Source organism: Rhinolophus sinicus, linkage group LG03 (genome assembly GCF_036562045.2).
Source record: "Rhinolophus sinicus isolate RSC01 linkage group LG03, ASM3656204v1, whole genome shotgun sequence".
NCBI lineage: Eukaryota > Metazoa > Chordata > Mammalia > Chiroptera > Rhinolophidae > Rhinolophus > Rhinolophus sinicus.
Genome location: NC_133753.1, coordinates 28,579,736 through 28,601,010, shown reverse-complemented (window position 1 = coordinate 28,601,010; position 21,275 = coordinate 28,579,736). Strand labels below are relative to the sequence as shown.

At 42.5% G+C, this 21,275-nt stretch overlaps 1 protein-coding gene across 6 annotated transcripts in view; it reads left to right on the top strand.

Annotated features, from left to right (window-relative positions):
* RAD51B (RAD51 paralog B) overlaps positions 1-21,275 on the top strand; it is a 614,669-nt gene that overhangs the window by 535,327 nt on the left and 58,067 nt on the right. Inside the window, exon 11 of one of the 6 annotated variants that reach the window (XM_074327306.1) lies at positions 924-972. The exons of the other annotated variants lie outside the window; for them this stretch is intronic. Coding sequence (XP_074183407.1) covers positions 924-955 — 32 coding nt within the window. The 3' untranslated portion in view covers positions 956-972. Of the gene's footprint in view, positions 1-923; positions 973-21,275 lie in introns of those variants that run through there. 6 annotated transcript variants of the gene reach the window in all.

Sequence of the window (21,275 nt, the reverse complement as noted above, 5' to 3'; positions counted from 1 at the left end):
AATTTTTGCTGCTTCATCTAGGACATTCTTAAGTGAAACTGGTTTTTTGTTTGTTTGGGGTTTTTTGTCCTGTGACTTTGTGGCGGTAAAGAATATCATGACTGCCAGGACAGTCTCTGGCGCCAGCAATTTTACCCGTATGTCAACACAGTGAAGAAGGCAAATAACACGTCGGTATTATTATGAAAATAAAGTTTTGACCTTCAACATACCCTCATAGGGTCTCAGGGAGCCCAGGGGGCCATAGACCTCATTTTGAGGACCACTGCTTTAGGGAAATGGGTGCTGTTCCATCCCTTGTAGCATTTCTAGGTGAATATACTGCATGCTGAGACATACATACAGGTACCAGTTATTTGTGTAAAACTGTAATGGTCAACGTTTGTTGCATAAGCTAGGAAACAGTTCATTAGACATCAGCTTATACTTGTGGATGGACTAGATATGAAACAGGTTCTGTATTTAAGGGAGGGTAGGGTATTTGTATGCTTTTGTTTGCCCCACTGCGAGGCTCTGAGAAATTCCTCAGCCTATCAGTGTTCAATAATTAAGGTAAACCAGGAAGCTAACACCAGCACCACTTCCTTTGTAACCCGTTTCTTCTCTCCCTTTCGTCCAATGAGCAGTGAAAAGACATACTTTTCAGAATAGCAGAGCCCTTCGAGCTCCAAGCTTGAAGGGGGCAGAGGTCTCACATCGGCAGTAACCTCCACGTGGGAATGAGAGAAGCTGCAGGCCCAAAAGGCTGCCTGTGTTCCAATAGCCATGGCTCCCAGAGGACTTTATCACTGTGAAAAAGCTAAAGGCATTGCCTCTGCTGAGGTCCTCAGCATTCCTGTAAAGTGGACTTAGAGCAAGACAGGGAGGGCGGTGGTTATTTTTCACCCTTGTCCAGTTTAGCTTACACACTCTTTTCACTGCAGAAAAGCAGAGGAGGTTTGAACCCCACACCTGACTGGCCTCAGCTGTTTGGTGAGTGACTGTGTAGCTATTCTGTGTGTCATGGCAAGCCCCATCTGCAAGTGGGAAACAACAAGCGCTTGTGTCCGCAGCCCTGGGAACTGGAGACCTTTCCACATCTGTTCGCCTAGTTGGGGGCCGGAGGAAATCACCAAAACCTTCCAACATGGGGCCAGAGCAGGGGGACAAAGGGGAAGCCTTAAGCCGCTGGCGACCCCGGGTCATATGACCACCCCATGGTCCTCCCCCGTCCCCTTTCATCCCCTCAGGTCCCCAACACTCAGCCTTTTCATCATTCTCCAGGTCAGCAGGATCAGGTTTTTGCGAGTGGACCAAAACGCTTATCAAACGAAGGCAGAAGCAGGTGTTTGGAAACCTCCTCCCTGCCGAAAGCTGAGTTGAACAAGGTTGACAGTGTGGCTGAGGCCGACAGCCCCCACTAATTGTGTTTTCTTTCCTGGAGCTCTTTCTCTCTCCCTTTCCTCTCTTTCTGGTGTGGAACCCCTGGAGGGCTCTGAGAACCAGTCACCAAAACAAACCATTGGAAAGCTTAAGGATTTGGCAGCGGGGGTGGGGGTGGGGGTCCAAGGGATGTAACATCACTGGCTGAAGTGGCCCTTTTGTGCCAGAGTGCAGGAACCACCATGCAGAGGCATTCTGAGGCCGCCTCCAACACCGTGCTGGAACCGGTTCCTATGAGCCTGGAAGGAGTGACTGCACACACCTTTTCCCAACTTCAAAATCGTGATTCATGTTGGTACCTTGAAATGGCCATGGTGGGCATATTTGCATCACAGAAATCAGCAAGCTACGTACTAACCAGGCTTTCTCCCCTCCCAAGCTAGTCATTAAACATTTACCAGTATGCCAGTGCCTCCACTTAGAGATTGTTGTTCAAAGTATGATTCTCAGACCACTTATATCTGAATTTCCTAGGGAAAAGAGAAGGGTGTGTGTGTGTGTGTGTGTGTGTGTGTGTGTGTGGAGTGGGGCGGGGTGGGGGGTGTTGTCACTTAAAATGCAGATTTCCTGGCCAACTTGAACTAACAGAATCAGAGTCTCTGGAGAGGGGGGTAGTCTGGGGGAATGCATTTTTAGCAAGTTGAGAAGGTTATTAATAAATTCAATAAAGTTTGAGACTTCAGGCATAGGGAGTGGGAGAGAAGAGTGGGTGTACATCTGGCTCTTGGCATCTGGAAGGGACAGCTGGCTTCAGTCCCAGTTGGCCTGAGAACGGACAGCTGTTTTCCCTCGAGATATAAACTTCATGACAAGAAGAGGAGGTGGGAACTCTGGGGTCCCAGCCACCCACTGACAACATGATTGGTTCTGCCTTGGATCTCAGGATGTGTCCACTTTCCAACCTTGAGACTTGGATTCACGACAACGTGGGCAAGTGCCCAAACATGTGCATCAACATGAGCAAAGGCACCACCACTTGTTATTGATAGGCCATGGAGCCTCAGGAGGGACCGACGTCAGGTTCCATATTAGCATGCGCAGGACAGCGTTTTCCTTTCAGATTTGTACAGGCATTAGCAGGAGCTTTCACAACCAGATATGATTTGTACAGCAAAGACTGTGTTTACTTTATCCCACTCAGCCTGGAAGAGAAGAGCCTTTCAGGCTGAAAGACAAAGAGGAGAAAAGAGAAATCTTTCTTTTCTCAGATGTGAAACAGAAAGTGCAGAAGGCCTAACTCTGCTTTTGACTTATTTTTCATCTACCTGAGGAAGTGGTTCAGATTAATTTTTCCTGAGAACTTGACTGCGTTTCATAACACTCTAGGAGGTAGGTATTGATGAGAAACAAAGACCAGACCACGTAACATGAAAACAGATCTAGTAAATGGAAATGCTGGAGTGTGGACCCCAATTTTTATGACCAAAAACAAACAAGAAAAAAAACCAGTACACTTTCCTCGAAAGCATAATGCAGTATTTTTTCTGCAAGTGATTGGAGCCCAGAGGAACCCCCACTTGGCATCTGGGACAGTGACACTGGACATCTGAGCTCTAAGTCCACACAGAGGGCCGGGTGGGTGAGATGGCAGCCTGAGACGCTCCTTGTCTGGGTTTGCTGTCCTGAGAGTACAGAAGTAAATCTTTGATCTGGTTTTCTGTGGTGGCTCTTACTACCCCTGGCTCAGTTTGGCCCTGTTCTGAGGTTTCAGAGGAGGACAGCCCAGGCCAAGCCCATAGTGGCTGATTATAAACAAAATGGGAGTTTTGTTGGGTGTCAGCTTCTGTCTCTTGAGAGAGAGGACCAAAACAACACCTCCTGAATTTTCTAGGATGAGGTCAAGGACACAGTCATTTCAGGCCAAACCTGTTGGGCAGAGCTTGAATTGACTGCAAAAGGACATGGAAGCCTCCCTCACCATTTCTGAGATGTCCGAATTCTCTCTCTGGAACAGAGCTTCTGGAAGTTTCCATAATCCTCCCTCTCCTGGCTCAGAGGCCCAGCTACACTTTATAAAACAACCCAGAGCCATCTGATTTGAAGCATGTACCAGCTCGTGTGTGCAAGACAGTAATTACCTCCAATTCCAGTTAGGAAAGCTGAAACCTGCCTTTTTCATGCCTCAGACAATTATGGAAGCGCCTTTTGAAGCTCTGGATAGAATAGAAAAGCAAAACAAACCAGAGCCAATTAGAGCCTGGGATTTGAGGCTGGCTTAGTTTTGTGCAGCAGAACTCAGGAGGAACTGTGGGAGAGGGTCAGGGGTCACCCCAAACCTCCAGCTGCCAACCGACTTTGCTTGTGCCAAAAGAGCCATTATTTGGTATTTAAAATCAAGGCCCCTCTCCCTGGCTCAGGCACTGTTTGCTGCAACAGACTCTGCATCAGCTGTGAAGAAGTCTCCCTGATTAGATAAGGCCCGGAATGCATTTGATGTTGAGCAACAGTTTTCTGACAGCTTCCCTTACATGCCATTAAAGTGGTTTTCCCTCAGCTGAAACTTGGTGAGATAAACTGAATCCCCAGGACTCACTTGTTTTGGGGCGCATACCTGAGGAATTTACGTGGACTGTGTGCCATTTGGAGTTAAGGTTCTCTGGCCCTGAAGCTCCTCTGGGCTTGGTAGTGGAATCTGGTCATCTTGAGGCAGGCCGGGTGACAACTGCGATGAGAGTGGAAAGTAGAATACCAGGCATGAGGTCAGGTGTCAGCAAGCAGCCCTGTGGTAGGGTATGGAACCTGAGGGTTCATGCTTCTTCACAGAAGCCGAGGACCATTCTGTGGCGTTCAGTCCTGTGCCACAAAGTGCAGAGATGGAAGTGAAGCTGGGAGGTTTGAAGCCAGGTGAGAATGGTCTCGGCCAAGATCTGAGCATGAGAAGGATTGTCTGGGTTGCGTTTTGAATTAATAGGACTATGGTGACTGTTAGTGTAACACGACACTGTCTGAGGAAGCTCACTTTTGAGTTTGGATGAGGGTAAACTGTGCGCACCAATGAGCCCCAAGAGAACTCACTCTACTGTGTTTGTGCCCCTACCCAAGCTGAGAGGAGATTTTTCTTGGCCCTGCAAAAGTATTCAACTCTCCATCTGCCTGTCATTTACCCACTTGCCTTGGTGTGTACCTTTGACCCTGAAAACTGGCCTTTGTGGGAATAGTATTCCTGTTGAGCAAAACAAAAAGGGATTTGGCTGAGGAATGTGTCTGCTGTGCTCAAGGTGGGTGAATATCAATGTTATAGAGACATCAGAATGACCAGTTCTGTGCCTGTGAGAGAAGAGGCTCATGTCTTATTAGACCTTTTGATAATTATAACAGCCAAGACGTACCATAGTTTTCCCAAGTTCCCTGCACTGTTCTCAGGGCTTTGCATGCTTCGCTCTTCTACTCCTTACTCCAGCCCTGTGAGGCAGGCGCTATCACTGTCCTCATGTTGCAGATGAGGAAACTTAGGCAGGGAGCAGTCGAGCAACTTGCCCAACACCACACATGGAATCAGCACTGCTCATAATGGACCAACAGAGAGAGCTACTGTTATGATCTTGGAGTGGCTTACAAGCACCGGAAAGTTAAAATAATAATAATAATAAGATGCTTAAAATTTAAGTATCCAACCTTTTCAGGCTTGACAGACTACAGTGCATGGATAGGGTAAACCCTGAGTGAGTAACCCAATAAGGTGTTGGAATTAGAGGCGTCACTCCTGAAGAAGCTGTTTAAAGACTGAGAAATGTAAGCACACTGCAAGCACTGTGCTTAGTACCCTGGTAGGTACATGGGCTAACCGTGCCCACGGGCTCAAGCTGGTTTTCAATCCAGTGTGCCTAACGGATCGACCCAAAACACGCAATTAAGAGATGTTCTGGATACACACTTTTGAGATTTTAGGACTAAGTTAACTGTGGAGAATGCTCATGTTCCCTGTAAGCTGTCTCTGTGGTCTTTGTTCAGAAGAATTCTGGCTACCTGTGTCGGATTTGAGCCCATGGGATGGTTTTTTTTCTAGGTTCTGACAGGGAGCAGAAACATTGAACCTCTAGATTGTAGGTGAGTCTTCTCAAGAAGATGGGGGCATCTGTAGCTCTTTAAACACCATGGGTGTGATTTCCCAGCCTCTTCTCCAAAGTGGATCCCCAGTGAATCTTCCCCAGCACACGGCCAGCTGCATAGGAGACTGTCAGCCGGACTGTGAATGTTCATGATAGGCGTTGTCGGCTTTTCTGTCTGGGACCTGCGGTAAGCAGAATAATGGCCCCCCAAAGATGTGCATGTCCTAATCCCTGCGAGTACATTGTTATATAGCAAGGAAGAGTTAAGGTAATAGATGGAATTAAGGTTGCTAATCAGTTGACTTTAAAATAGGAATATGATCTGTATTATACGGGTAGGCCCAGTGTCATCACAGGGTCTTTAAATGTGGAAGAGAGAGGCAGAGGAGTCAGTTTCAGACAGATGCGATGTGAAAAAGCCTGCATGGCCACTGCTAGCTCAGAGGATGGAAGGGTGCCATGTGGGCAGCCTCTAGAACAGGGGTGTCCAAACTTTTTTCAACGTTTTTCACCAAGGGCCCTATGCGGTAAAATACACAAACAGCCGGGCCGCTCACTTGAGGTGAAGTACGTATTGCCTCACCTGGTTTATTTAAGTAAACTAAATATATTTTTGGAATTTGCTACGGGCCAATTAACAATGGATTGCGGACCGCAATTGTCCCCCTGGCCGCAGTTTTGACACCCCTGCTCTAGAAGCTAGAAAAGGCACGAACAGGAATTTTTCCTTAGAGCCTCTTGAAAGCAACACAGCCCTTCCAACACCTTGATTTCAGCCCAGTGAGACCTGTGTCAGACTGGACTTCCCGAACTATGAGATATTAATAATAAATTTGTATTGCTTTAAGTCCACTGCATTTGTGCAGGTTGTTACAATAGTAATAGAAAACTAATCCAGGGCCCAGTTGACTACAAAAGACAACAACCTCCTCCAGGTCCCATGACTGGGGTCTGAAAACCATGATGGCCACCTCAGCATTTTCCCGATGACTGTCTCGAAACTGTCACCGCCAAGCGCCATCTCTGAGTGCTCACTCCGGCCATCAGTTTTCCCTGGATGAGGCCTCTTCTTGACTAGAGATGTTCCACTCCTGGGCAGTGCTGCCAGGGCCTGTCCCCAGTGTGGTCTAGACACCCTTTGGTGTTACAGCAAGCTGCTCTTCACACCTATCCAAACTGCCAAACACTTCTGGCCACTCAAGGTTTAGGGGACTTTTCTCCCCTTCCAGATAGCCAGTCACAACTTCTATGAGCTCTGGAACATGGAATTAGCATGACAGAACCTAGCCATCCTTTGTGTGGGGGGACAACCTGAGCTATCCTTGGGTTTGAGAAGCTTTCTGTTGGAGAATTGGTGATTTTCTCCAGTCTTCTGCCATTCCTGTCACATGAACATCCAAGTCAAATTTTTGAACTGGGTTAAAAAGGTAGAATCCCTGGGGTTCTGGATCAGCCACTTACTAGCTCTGTGACATTGGACAAGTTATTTAAAGTCATTGTGCTTCAGTTTTCTTATCTGTAAAACGGGGAAGATACATGAGTTAATACATGTAAAGTGCTTAGAGAACTGTCTGGCACACATTTAGTGCTTTTATGTGTTATTTGTTGTTACTATTGCTGACGTTGTTCTGGTTGTTATTATTATTAAATGGGTCCCAAACCTCAGGGGCAAGTCATTTGGCACATCGGGAAAACCAGCGTCTTCGTGGCTTGCCATATATTATGCTTGCAGCAATTGAGATGACTTACCACAGCACAGAGTATTGAAGCTTAGGTGTGTAATATCCTATTTTAGAACTTTTTTTCCACGAACATCTCCTTCAGGACGCAGGCTCTGGAGTGTAAGGGCCAGAAGAGGGGAAGGAAAGACAAAGCCCTGTACTTAGAGTGATGCACATGTAGTTGAGAGAGGACTTCTCAGTTGCTGATTCATACACTGGCACCCCAGCCTGAGGCATTCAGACTGCTCAGAGCTCTCTCTACTCAGAGTATTTTGTCTTACTGTGTGGCCAAGCAGGAGCCCTGACATTCAGGCCTCTTGGTTCTTCAAGACTTAGCTCATAGGTCCCTAAAAGTGGTGATGGAGAGGGGAAGAGATTGGCCGGTTTTCAACAAGGAGACCCCCCTCATGCCCAGGACACTGCTTGTGTTGGCCAGAGACCACTCACAATAGGCCGTCCCTTCTGGGGGTGGCAGCCAGCCTGCCCTGGTGACCATGTAGCCTGGGCATGTGTGGAGGAAATAGCCTCTTAGTAGCTACTTAGGGGCTGCTGCAGGACACTTTGGTCTGTGACTGGCTCAAGAGAGGTTTCTGGGCAGATAAGGGAGCTCAGGAGAGAAGAAAGTTACATCTGCACAAAGCTTTAATTATGAATCATAGAAATAACAAAGAGAAACAAAAATTCTCCATGTTCTATGGTATTGTTGAGACAGAAAACAACAGAACCGAGATTCTTGATTTCCTCTGACTTCTATCCCCATAAAAGAGGTTTGAGTTACACTATTTTATCAAAGCAAAAACCATCAGAACAGCTGCCACAGCTAACCTTGGAACCTAGATGATTGAGCTTCTTGACCTCCATTACGTATGGGGAAAGGGGAAAAGAAGAGAGTAGGGAAAGATGGAGCCCTTTCTGCTTTCTGTGTTAGCCATTTGCGATGCTGAGTGAGCTGAGCTGAAGTCAGACCTAGGCACCTCCTACTCCCAGGAGTCCCAGGTGAGCAGCAGGAGTCAGGGCCGTGCCTGTGTCTCTGAAAACAACATGTGGTAGGAGAAAGAGACTATGCTACACAGTCAGACACACCCGAATTTGTATTTTTGCTCTTCCTTTTATCGTGTGTGATTTAGACAAGTTACGTAACCTCTGCAAATAGGAAAACCTGCCTGTACCTATTGGTATTAGAAGGACTGGAATAAACAATACAATGTCTGGAGCACATTAGGCACTCGATAGGCAAGTAGTAGCTGTTCTTATTATTAAATATAACACCCACTTGGGCCAAAGGCCACCAGTTTTATACAGTCACCTGACTAGAAAAGAAAACTACAAGAAATCAGCTAAAATAAGTACGTACAGAAAAAAGTTTGGAAGGAAATTCATTACATTTTAATAATGATTGTTTCTAGGCAACAGGAGTATGAGGATATTCTTGTTTTCTCCTTTATACTCTTTTATATTTTCTAAATCTTTAATAATGCATGTTATTTTTTATTATCTGAAATTTTAAAAAACATTATTGTTTAAAAAGTCATCAATCCCAGTTTCCTGGCTCCAGTCAGATTTGCACTAAGCCATCCAAAGCCAGAGTCATCCAACCTGTTGCTAAAGCCACGAGGATAAACTCTGCTATTCATCTGTATAGAATTCCTTCTTCTTCTTCTGCGCCATGCAGCCTGAATGGATCTTAACTCTCAAATGGTTGCTAGCCCATCATAACCTTGCTAAACTATTTAAGAGAAAACTTGAACTATTGAGAATTATGTCACCCAATCTCTTTTTTGCCTTTAGCTGCCAAGAAGGCTTAAACAAATTTAATGCTCAATTGCAGTAATCATTAGCTCAGGGTTTTGGCATAATTTTATTTTCCTTTCCTCCTCTATGATTTAAATTTTTCTTTTTCTTATTCATCCAACTTACTGTACATGTGTCTTTTGTTGCAAACTATCTCAAGAGTACTTTGAAAGTTAAATATAAATTATAAAGTGCAAACAAAATAAATCGAATTTTACCTGATCTCTTTTAAGAACCCATGGTCAGTCTGTTAAAATTCATGTGACTAAACAACTTTACGAAGAGGGAAGCATGAAGACCATGAAGGAGAAAGTCTCATAGTCAAGGTTCTATATTTAGTGTGTGTGTGGGGGGGGGGGGGGGGAATCCTGGCTAAAAATACGGATTTGTTTGAAATTAAATATTTACCTTTTAAAATTATTGTTTAATAATCATTCTAATACATGCTGTGAGCATCTACTGGGTGCCAGGCACTGTTTCAGACTTTATCCCGTCAATCTTGTGAGGTAGGTATTATCATTTCTAATTGATGAATGAAAATACTGAAGCTCAAACAAGGTAGATAACTTTCCTCCATTCTCCCAGCTAATAAGTAATGAATCTCTGATTGCTAACCTTGGCCTGTCCAACTCTGAATAATTCCCAACCCTGCTCTGCTTCAGCAAATGCAGTTTATTTTCTTTTCCTAGTAGATTATGGTGAAATGGTGAAAAGGGCTGAAGCCACAGTTGGCTGAGTTACAAATCCAGGAGCAGGACAAGAGGTTCCCATAGAATAACAGAGACTAAGGCTCACTCCTTGAAATGAAACACTGAGGTAGAACTTTCTCACTAGGAAAGGAGGTTGAAAAAAGATGCTGATGATACTACCTGGGACTAATTCTATGAAACTCTAGGCCTTTGGAGGCAGGAGGAAGTAGTCACATCTATCTATTTCATAGTGAAATTATAAAACATCAAGGATAAAAAAAGACAATATTGAAAGTTACCAGAAAGAAATAGAGATTACTTATAAAGGAATGACAATTGCATAGATAATAGACATCTCAATAGCAACAATAGATTCCAGAAAACAGTGGAGTGGTATCTTCAAAAATCTGGGGGATAGGGAGGAGTGGCACAGGATGTTAATCTAGAGTTTTATACCTAGCTAAACTAACATTTAAAAGTGAGTTTAAAATAAAATAATTTTTAGAAATTAAAAAAAACAAGAATGAAATCTTGGATCTTCACTAAAAGCATTGCTAAGTGGTATGTTATAACAAGAAGAAAACTGAGTTTTGAGTACAGTATACAAACCAAGAAACTATAGTGGGCACAGAAATAAATTGATTAAAATGCAACTGATTATAAAAATAAAACTGGGGTTTAAAATAAAGGTTAAATCAAGATAATAATCAATACAATATTATGGGAGAGGGAGTATTCATTAAATAGTTAAAATGTGCTAAGACTCCTGCCTGTTCAAAAGGAGGATAAGATACTGAAAATCTTTATACTTTGAAACATTTACATTTAAATGTATATGGTAAAACTTTAAGGTAATCATGAACTGAAAAGAACTTCAATATATAGCTTCCAAGACAACAAAGAGGAAAATATAGACCATTGAACATCTTATCAATTTAAGAGAAAGCAAGAAAGCAGAAAAGAAAATGAAGAAACAAAGAAGGAAGATAAATATTAATAGAAAACTCTAAATATAATGGAAGAAATACATCAAATATAATATTAGCCACAATAAGCATAAATGTACCTGCTAAAAATTGGATTACTAGATTAGAATTTTTAAGTATCCAGGTATAGGCTGTTTTCAAAAAACACATGAAGGTCAAACCACATAGAAAGTTTAGAAATAAAGAGATGGTAAAACATGTTCTAGGAAATACTAACCAAAAGGAAGGTGGTGTCAGCATATGAATAGTAGGTATAAATAGAGATCTTGGAAAATTTAGAATAAACTTACTAGGAAGCAATGTAGGATTTCTGGGCAATATTAAGTACTCATTTGAGAACTGCAGTAGTCATGGATTTGAAGTGTGATTAGTCAACTCAGTGTATTATTTTCTCCATTAATCTTAAACTGCCTCAGAGCCATTGCAGCCTAGGTCAGTAGTTGGGTTTAACTAACTTGGAGTTATGCTCAGCAAGTTTGGCATGAAGAGAAGGGGCAAAGGAGTTGAGGATATTTGTAGACCGTGTTTATACTAATGGGCCATAGAATTGATGATGGATAAAGAGAAAAATGAAGACATATGAGAAGGTGATGAAAAGAACAAAACAGAGCAAACAAAAAAATAAATAAATGAACAAGCAAGTGAGCTTAAGTGGTTGGAAGAAAACTACCAGAAAAAGTTGGCTGGAAAGATGGAACTGGTGGTTGAATCATATGACAATTGAAATTTGGACTTGAAAAATGGAAATGACAAGGTCTAGGCAATGGCCATTTTGAAGTAGCTGAGGAAGGTGGAAGAACAGATCACTGGAATTAAAGAGGTCAAGGAACTCTGACACCAGGGATGTTAAAGTCACCGAGAACGTTGATGGAAGTAGGGGTGGAAGGAAGGAAGGTGAGGTGAGTGCTCCAGTGTTCACTGAATGAGTAATGGAGAGGTTGTTGATGATCGCAACAAAATGGGAAAAGGGTTATATAGCCTGAAGGAAGGAGCATCCAAAGGACTGTGGTTTTTATAGGATAAGGAGAAGGAAGGGTACAGAAGTAGCAGAGGGAAGCAAGAAAGCCAACTTCCCTATCTCTAGGCTCTGGGATATGTGGATAGTGAGAGAAAAAGTAGACCCCATTTTTGAGTGCAATGGGGAAAACCACATCCTTGGGGATAAGTAGGTTTTAGTTAAGGAACAAAGATGAACAGAATATTTAAAGAAGATAAGGATTTAAAGGAGTTCCAGAAAGGTTGGTGGAAAAGGCAGATAGTGGGTCAGATAAGAAACATTATGTATTGCCCCCCCCCACTCCCACTAGCACATAAACTCCATGAAGATAGGGATCTTTGTTTTGTTCACTGATGTATCCCAAGGACTAGAACAGTGCCTAGAACATCATAGATGCTCAATAAATATTTGTTGAATGAATAATGAACTAATAATTATTGAGCATTAATGTGCCAGGGTACTGCTAGGTACTTTATATGTATTATTATTATCACCCCATTTTATAGATGAGGATATTGAGGCACAGAGAGATTTAATAACTTGCCTAAGTTCATGGGGCTACCGAGTAGTAAAGCTGAAGTTCAAACACAGTCTCATTGTAGTTAGGCTGTAGAGCCCCTGTACTGTTAACCTCCAAATCACCCCACCTCCCTGGTGGACGTACAGAGCAATATCAAGATAAGAGGCCAGGTGATGGTAAATGACAAATAGCAATAATGTTAAAAGTTAAACAATAAGTATTACTACTGATTTCAAAAGCCAGTCTAAAGGGTAGTATAAGGCATTTGCTGTCCTTAATATAGTATAAGGCATTGCTGTCATATACTCTTTTTTTATCTCCCACTGTGACACAGGCATTCTTTGCTATCAGTTCCAGTTCTTTTTATTTCCTTCCTCCATATCTTCATATCTCCCTTCTTAGTTATTTTTAGTTCCACCTGGCAAACCCTCAGCCTTTTCCACTAACTTTTTTCAAAGGCAGTCAGGCGCATTGGAACCAAGTTTCTAAGCATGTGATATTGACACATAGATCTTACAGCAGGCCTTGGGATCACCAGGCTGACTCACTGTCATACTGATTCCAACTACATACTCATTCTGGGAGCACCCTTTGAAGTGCCGAGATTCTGCTGGCCATCTTATGAACAGCTCATACTATGAAGTGAAAAACTAACTGAACATTCCAACATGTCAGGAAAACCGAGAAAGAAAATGAGTATGTGTAACAGAGAACAGAGTAAAGGAAGCCTGGGAAAGTGTCACTGTTCCTGTGTTAGGCCTCTACCTCATATCCCTCCATGAAATATATGTTCCCTGGAGTCAGGGCACATGGAAGGTCTTGATAAGCACCTGGTAAATTGGACTGAAGGTCAGTACCACAGTGCATTGGTGCTGTTGTATCCACTAAGATTCTTTGGTTGCATGCAACAGAAACACCTCTGGCTAACATAAACCAAAGGGAGTTTAAAAGAAGGATATAGGGGGCCTACAGGATTAAGGGAAGACTGGAGAACCAGTCTCAGAAATAGGCAAGAAGTAATCAAGCTCCAAGAAGCCAGGAAGAAAGAACCGCAACAAGGGTCACAAAAGTCTAGTCGGGATACTCCATTTGGATGGGATGACATCCCTAATGTTTCCATTCTCTTTGTCCCTCTGCTCAAAACTCACATTCCATTAAGGGAGCATCTGATTGGCCTAGCTTGGGTCACAAACCGCCTGATTACCAGCTCTATCCACAGACTGTATCCTACAGGGAAGAGATTATCCCCAAAAAGGAAAACAGGGTGTTGTTAGGAAGGGGAAATGGGTACTAGGCATTCTAACACAACAAACACCCACAATTCCCAACTCCTCCATGGATATTTAAGAAGGCACAAAACCTTAACTCCTTTCTGCTGTACTTCCAGTCCTAGCTTGGTCTAAATAGAAACATATCTTTTAATACCAGGCCAGACATGATTTGATATGATTATCAATATCAAACAATATTTCTTTGTAAGGAACTCTTAAATTTACTATCACATAAATGTCTCCTGGTATACCGAGTTACCTTTTGTACAGTTTTGTCTCCTTCTGTGGTTTGAGGTTATTTTAAAAATAAAATTCCTGACTTGTTATTGATTTAGATCCTTATGGAAATTTGTAGTTTTTTTCGTTGAGAGGGAAGACTCTCAATGAAAAGTACTATCGTTTCAGTTCTTCTAGACTTAGCCTGTATCTTGGGATAAAATATATTTTAATGAAATATTTTGAGAGAGATCTTCATACATATGTTCCCCTTGATAAAATATGTGTCTGTGGCAGTTATTTTCTTAATAATACTTTTTATTTCTCTATTTAGTTATTACTTTTAAAGTATTTTTACTGCATGATCTTGTTTTATTTCTCAAATGAGTAGGTTAGAAGAAATATTTTGTCCCCATTTGATTAATGTAGAAACCGATTCATCAAAAGATTGTGATCTACCCAAGGTCACATAGCTAGGCCAAGAATCAAGATGTCTTCACTTCTGGACATTTGATTATTTACGTCAGGGATCTCAAATTGATGCCAGTACCACAACTACATCTTGGTAATGGGGAGGCCCTGCCTTAGACCCCATATTGTAAAGGGCCTCACTTTGGTCCTTTTCCAAACTCATGGGCCAAAGAGATGTGACCACCCAGAGCCTATGCTCTTTCTTCTAGACTGAAATCTGGGCCCCAGGACTCCAGAGTTTCCTGTCAAATGTCTCCAAGCCCATTTGGCTCTGTCCTCCCAAGGGCAGACCACACCCTCGATGTGGACACCACTAAGCCAGAGGGACTACCAAGGCGCCGCCGTTTGAGGTGTATGGGAACAGCCAGAGCTGGGACTTGTGGGCCGGAGTTTCTACACCAGTGTACAAGGCCCCTGGTCATGCAGGATGAAGCCAGGGGTGGAAAGAGAAGAGCTGGGGGCCAGGAGCCAGCTCTCCCACTGCTGCCCCATCTCTGTAAGGAACTCCAAGATGTCCCAGAACTCTGAATTCGCACCTGGATTCCAGGTCTTTAGGAAGGCATTTTTTTCATTGTAGGGAGATAGAACGTACTTCGTTTAACAGTTAGTGAGCCTGATTTATACTCTTTCAACATTTAGACATAAGATATGTGGGCCTCCATTTGTACTCTTGCCCCAGGCTCTGCAAATGTGAGGGCTGGGCTTGCAGTATGCCAATATATTTTGTATGGCTAGCACGCTGGGGTTTTTTTGTGTTTTATTTATTTTTTTAACATCTTGAATTAGTTTCCAACATTAACTATTGGGAGATTTCATGTAGAATAGAGATCTCTGGTTTCTCTTTTTAATGAAACACAGAAAATCACGTCATTCAGGGCCCACCTACTTGTATGGCGGAAAGGGGCTGTGTAGTAACTGCCTGCTCTAGATGGGGCAGATGGTTTCTCATTGGCCGCTGTTCCCACCTGTCTCCCTTCACTCATTTTGGTCACCTCTCTGGCCCCTGGAGACATTGGAGTTTGTCACCACTGATTTAAGTCCTTCATTATATATGTCCTTTTTTTATAAAGCCACCATGCTAATACATGTTTTTGCCTCTTCTCTTCAACTTCCTCCAAGAAAATTGTCCTTTTATTATTATTATTAGCTAAGTATAAGTCCCTAAATTTCAATTTGGATAAATGCCTATAATTTTGGCGTCCTATTCCCTAACTTCTGAATCTTGGGGAATCATTAAAACAACAGCTAGGAATTTCAAGAGAGCAGTCTCTCAGCGGGGATCCCCCTCTTTCACTAGGCCATGTGAACTGGAAACCAAATGGAATGGATTTTCTCACTTTGACCCCGTGAGGGAGTGAGATTTTTGATAACTGACAAAGAGCTTTTGTTCAGGTTTGCGTCAGGATAAATCAGCTTGCCCCCCACCCCCACACCCCGCTGCATGGCCCCTTACTCTTCCAGGCTCATCTTCCCTTTTTGCTCCAGAAGAGCCCCCTGCCCTTCCTCCCTCGTACACGGGGGCCCCAGCCCTCAGTGGCTTCAGGTCTCCAGCATTCTCCCCCCTCCTCCACCCCGCCTCTCAGTCTGGAAAACAGCTTTGCAAGTTAACCTCCAGGGACATTCACTGGGTTTCCAGCGGGGTCCCCAGCCCCACAGGCTGCCAAAGTAGGCTCTTTACACTCCATAGATGGGAGAGAAAAATCTGCTTGTTCGGTTGCAACTGTCAAGCAAAGGACGTGCTGAGCTCAGATAGAAATAGCAGCAGGGTCAGGGCAGGGCAAGGCCCCAGCATTTCATTAGCTCAGCCCGCTAAGGGTGATTAAATGCACACACTGGCCCATGAATGGGGCCATGGAGGGCAGCCACAGAGCGCAGCACAGAAAAATCATTCTTTGGCTGCTGTCAGCGGGCTGAATGGGACTTAATTATCAGGATAATGAGAACTGATTTTCATTGTTTTAATTTTGGGGAAGGGGTGAGAAAGAAGGGACTTTTTTCCCCTCATCCGGGTGAAAGGATGCTAAAGGTGGCCTCCAGCAGGGACCCACGTCCTCCAGGCTGCTGCTGTTGGCTAAACCTTCTGTGTTTGCTATTTTTCATGGATGCAATAAGAAAGGGTGTTAGGCTTGTCTTCTGGTGTTTCTTTTAGGCCCTGTAATCCTGGAAGGATGTGTCCTCATAAGAGTATGTCTTTGCTGGCATCTGTCCCCAGCAGCTGTACCGAAGTAATTCGGACTTAAAGAACCCACTAGATGATCTGTCTGTTCTCAACCTTTTCCAAGTGCTTCCAGGTCATGAGTGAATCCCATCTCGTTCATTTTTTGTTTTGTTTTAAATACAAGACCTAGAGAATTCAAACATTCTGCTCAGTTGGTCAAACCTAGGAGAATTCTGAGTTTGCACTCATTTTGAGGCTCAAGATCCTAGGGGTCCATGGCAAACCACACTACAACGCTGTGGGAGTCATCAGAGCTCTTTTAAAAGCCAGAAATCCTTGACAATTGAGATAAATTCTGACTTCCTGAACCATGAAAGTCATTAATCCATCTCCGTCTATTCAGTTGGATTCACCTGCCACCCTCCCAAAATCTTGCTCTTCATAAAGAAATTGAGAGAGTTTTTTATTCTCCGACTTCATCACTCATTTCTCTGTATGACACTTACTATTAACTGGATGGTCAAACAGTAAGTATTTGTCAACTTGGGTTTAGCATGGTTCTAGGTTCTGTGGAAATACATAATGATACGTCCCCCCAAGAAAGTCAGCTGGGGAGACCCAAAACGATTAGAGAAACACACAGGGGGCCTTAACTGAATGTGAAACTTGGGCTAACGTGGAGAAGGAAGAGAGGGTGGGTTTAGAAGCAGAGAGGAAAACTTTATGAAGCCGTTGATGCTTTCTAGTGCTCCAAGGTTGAGCAGAATTTCAACCAAAAGCAAAGGATCAAATTGTATGGCGTGTTTGAGAGAAGGAAACAGACATTATTGGAATGAAGAATCCATGTGAGGGATAAGATTTAAGATGAAAATCTTAAATCTTTGTGGAGTAAGGCCAAACGATGTAGAATTGTGAAAGCCAGAGCATCCTTTTTCTTTTCTTCCTCACTCCATCTTTGGCCATAAAAAGTGGTCGCTGTTGCTTTCGTTTGTTTTTATTTTCACTCTCCCCCTACCCGTCCACCCCAAGGGCTTTAAAGAGAAAGGCAGAAAGGAAGAAGGCATGCCCTCCTTCATGGAGCACAGAGAAGGAAGGTCTTTTTGATCTTTCAGGGTTTCTACGTTTAGGCTCAAGACCAGTGCTGGTTCCTGCTCAGGGAATGCCTGGGCGGTACCCCTCGGGGAATGCCGCAGAACTGTAGCCAGTCCAGTTCAGTTTAGCCTCCTCTTTTCTTGAAGACTTGACAGGATATAGGTTAAGTTCTTCAAATCTGGCAACTGGGTTCTTTGTGGCAAGGAAGAGACAGCGAAGGAAACTGGCGGTAATAAGTTAATGGCCTACCTGGCTCCTTTCCAAGGAGAAAAGCCATAGTCCTTCCCAGAAGCCACATCCTATATGCACAGTCTAGATAGAAGGCGTCTGCCTGTCAGAATTAATTAACCATGCCTGTCAGCAGTGGGAATGGCCTCTCTGGCTGGAACAGTGGCTACATCCCTCCTGATTAAAGAATCCTCTGCCTTGGAAACCCATGTAGGTCAGAGGGGAAAGTCGAGTCTGACTGACGTGCAGTATTCTTAGGATATGTTTCCCCATCCCTGAAACCTGCTCTGTGTTTTTTGTCACCCACCTAACTTTGCTCGTAGCAAAGCTATCTTGTCAGTACAATCCTTTGTGGTCTTGCTTGGGCCTAACGTGATTCACTTTTGAAAGAAGAGGCAGCTGGCAGAGTGGAATTTCTAATTACAGCTCTTAGTATTTACACCTTTTGTTTCAAGATCTCCAAGCATTTAAAGTGACTGAAGTGGTCACCCTGCAACATGTATTCCCCCCCCCCCCCCAGTCTGTCTTCCATGTGGCAACCTGTGGCATCTTACCTAAACAAACCGAAAACCAGCTCTCCCCTTTATTGAGACCCCCATTGTTTCTCTGTCATCTATAGAAATAGTCTCCAAATGTTTTTTTATTGAATTCTCTAAGAGTAAACAATTTTTGAATATGTACTCCCAATAGATATATCTTTATTTTTACATTATACTTATTATGTACATTATAAAACATACACAAAGTTTAATTTTTAAAGGATGAAATAAAGATGAAGTAAGCAACAGGTTAAAATGTCTTGCTAATTGTGATGGCTTCTTCATACTGTCATTAACTGTATCACAAAACACAATAAATACGTCAGGCAAAGTTCATCATAAATGATGATGGATGTAAATCCATATGTCTAACAGTTCTCTTGGAATTTTCTGATTGTTTTGGCTTGGCTTCTTATCACATGTGAAAGTTTGATCATTGTTTTCAAATAGAATGTGGCTGAAGAGAACTTGTTCTATGAGAAATGTCAATGCTACTATTCTTATCATTTGTCTATACTTATACTACTAACATTATCTTTGATCTGTTCTTTTTTTCTTTATGTTTTATTTTTTCCAAACTCCCTGCCTCTTTCTTGCTTGTGTTCCTTTGAATTTTATCTGCATATTCAGCTTTCTCACATTTCTGAGATGCTCTTCACACATAATTTTATAAGCTCTTACTTACTCAAATATTGACCAGAACGCATCCACTTTCAGATCTCCCTTTTTTTTTCAGATTCTCTGACAATGACAGGTAGAAGGATTCAGTGAAAGCTTCTTTAAGCCTCTAAAAAGAAGGTGTTCATAAAAATTTTCACTGATGCCTTCTGGTTTATTTGTCATAAATTAAAACCAGAATTTTTATGAGTGTTGTGGCCAAAGTTTGACAGAATATAAAGTTGTGTCACTGTTATGTACTCCAAGTAAAGGCCTGCTAATAGCATAACTAGATCGCAGTGCTGTCATCTATTTAGCAACACGGTTTGAAGTTTCCCCGTTATCTAGAGATATTTTCAGCTGCAGAAGGAAAAAGTTAGATTTTCAACTATTGACACCTTTGGGGCAAGTGGGATAACTGAAAGTTGTCAAGCATATCCAATTACTTTATTCTTTCCCTTCTTTAGAAAAGAATTCCATTGATAGTAGGTACTTTCTTTGGGTTGCATGTGATGAGTGGAATGACACTAGAGTCTGCCTCCCTCCTCCCATGAGAAAATTGTGACTATCCAGAAGATCTGAATTCAGTCATGGCGCATAATGTCCCTAGAGGAATTGCTCGTTAAGAGTAGCCTCAGCATACAAGGGCATCGTTGCTTCACTTTGATTTTAGCTGAGATGAAGCCTTCCTGTTATATTCACCTGTTTCTCTTCCTTTTCTGTCTTCCTACCCTTATGCTCCAACATTTCCATTTTGATCACTTCTCAATTTCTTCTTCAGTGTTGATCAGTATTTAGTTGTCAGCATTCAGGGAGATGAAGATAAACAAACAATATTGTTAAGGTTCTCCAAGAGTTTACAAGCTGAATAGACTCAAGGCATGTTCTGATGAAGTTATCATGCGAGACATTGGTCAAAGTCACCCTGATGGTTTAGTGAGGGGATATAGAAGAAGGAATTGGAGGCTTTGTTAAGCTTTCAATCCTGATTGACAGGGGAACTGAACCTGTTCCCAACATTCCAGCCACCATTTATTGGATTGTTTTCACATATAATGCTGTGAGGTAAATGTTATCTCCCACAACAATCAGATAGGAAACTGAGGCACAGAAATGTTATAAAAAATATTATGAGGCAATTGACAGAGCTGAGATTTGAAACTTACATGTGTTGGACTTTGAGAGCCCATTTGGGGCAATGTTAGTTCCATTGCCTTTTGTAAGACCTACTTGTAAGTATCAGATATTTTAAAATAGGGTTTTGATAAACTAGGGAAAAGGCCAGACCAGTCAATGCCTCATCTCCCAGTGTTCCGTCTCCTGTACCATTGAGACTTCACATTGCTTCTTAAACATGAAATATCCTTTAAAACTCCACTCCTCTATACTTAACTGTCCAGCCAACTGGAATGCCTTCCTCCTGTTCTCTACTTGGCTAATTCCGCCTACTGAACTCTGAGAACCCAAGTAAATTCTTGAAAGGCTTGATTCCCTTAGATCAGAGATCAGCAAACTTTTTCTTTAAAGGCCAATTAATACATATTTTAAGTTTTACAGGCCATACTGTCTGTACCACAACTATTCACTCAGTTCTGCCCCTGTGGTACCAGAGCAGCCATAGACAATATGTGCATAAACAAATGAACATGGCTGTGTTCCAACAAAACTTTCTTTACAAAAATAGAGTGTGGACTAGATTTGGCCCTATGTCCAGTTTGCCAACTCCTGCCCTAGAGAGCTTGTCACTCTTTTACTGTCCCCTTTCAAGCTTTTTCTCCATGGTGATCTGTTTAAAAGCACATCTTCCCCAACGGACTGAATTCCTTGAAATCAAAGATTTTTATTCTTATTCCCTAGAAGCTAGAAATTTAGGACCTAGAAGCCATTGATTAAAGGCATATTAGTATCAAGCATTATCATGATGTTCTTTTTTTATTATTATTAAATTTATTGGAGTGACATTGGCCAGTAAAATGATATAGATTTCAAGTGTACGTGTATATAAAACATCATCCATGTGTTGCATTGTGTGTTCACCACCTATCATGATGTTCTTGTTGGGAAAAGTGGAGAAAATTTATCTTATTGGGTATAAGATTGAATGGCTTCCTTCTAAGAATTACCCCAAATAAAAGATTACATAAAAATCCTAACAATAAGAGTAAAGAATTTGGCTTGAGTAGAAGTAGGCTTTCTAATAGGGCTCATGCTCACCTGCCCACCCACATTTGTGTCCCTCTCACTTTGTTTTGACCTACAATTTCAATAGAACCTGGAGAATCACTTCATTTTCTACCACATAAACACTTTCAGGCCAAAACGTCCTTATACTTACATGTTGCTTTATAGTTTTCAAAGCACCTAGCACAATTCCCATTTTGTAGATGAGGCAACTGAGGCATGTTAAATGACTTGCCCGGTGAATGATGTAGCTGGGACTTTGACTAGTTTTCTGATTCCCAACATAG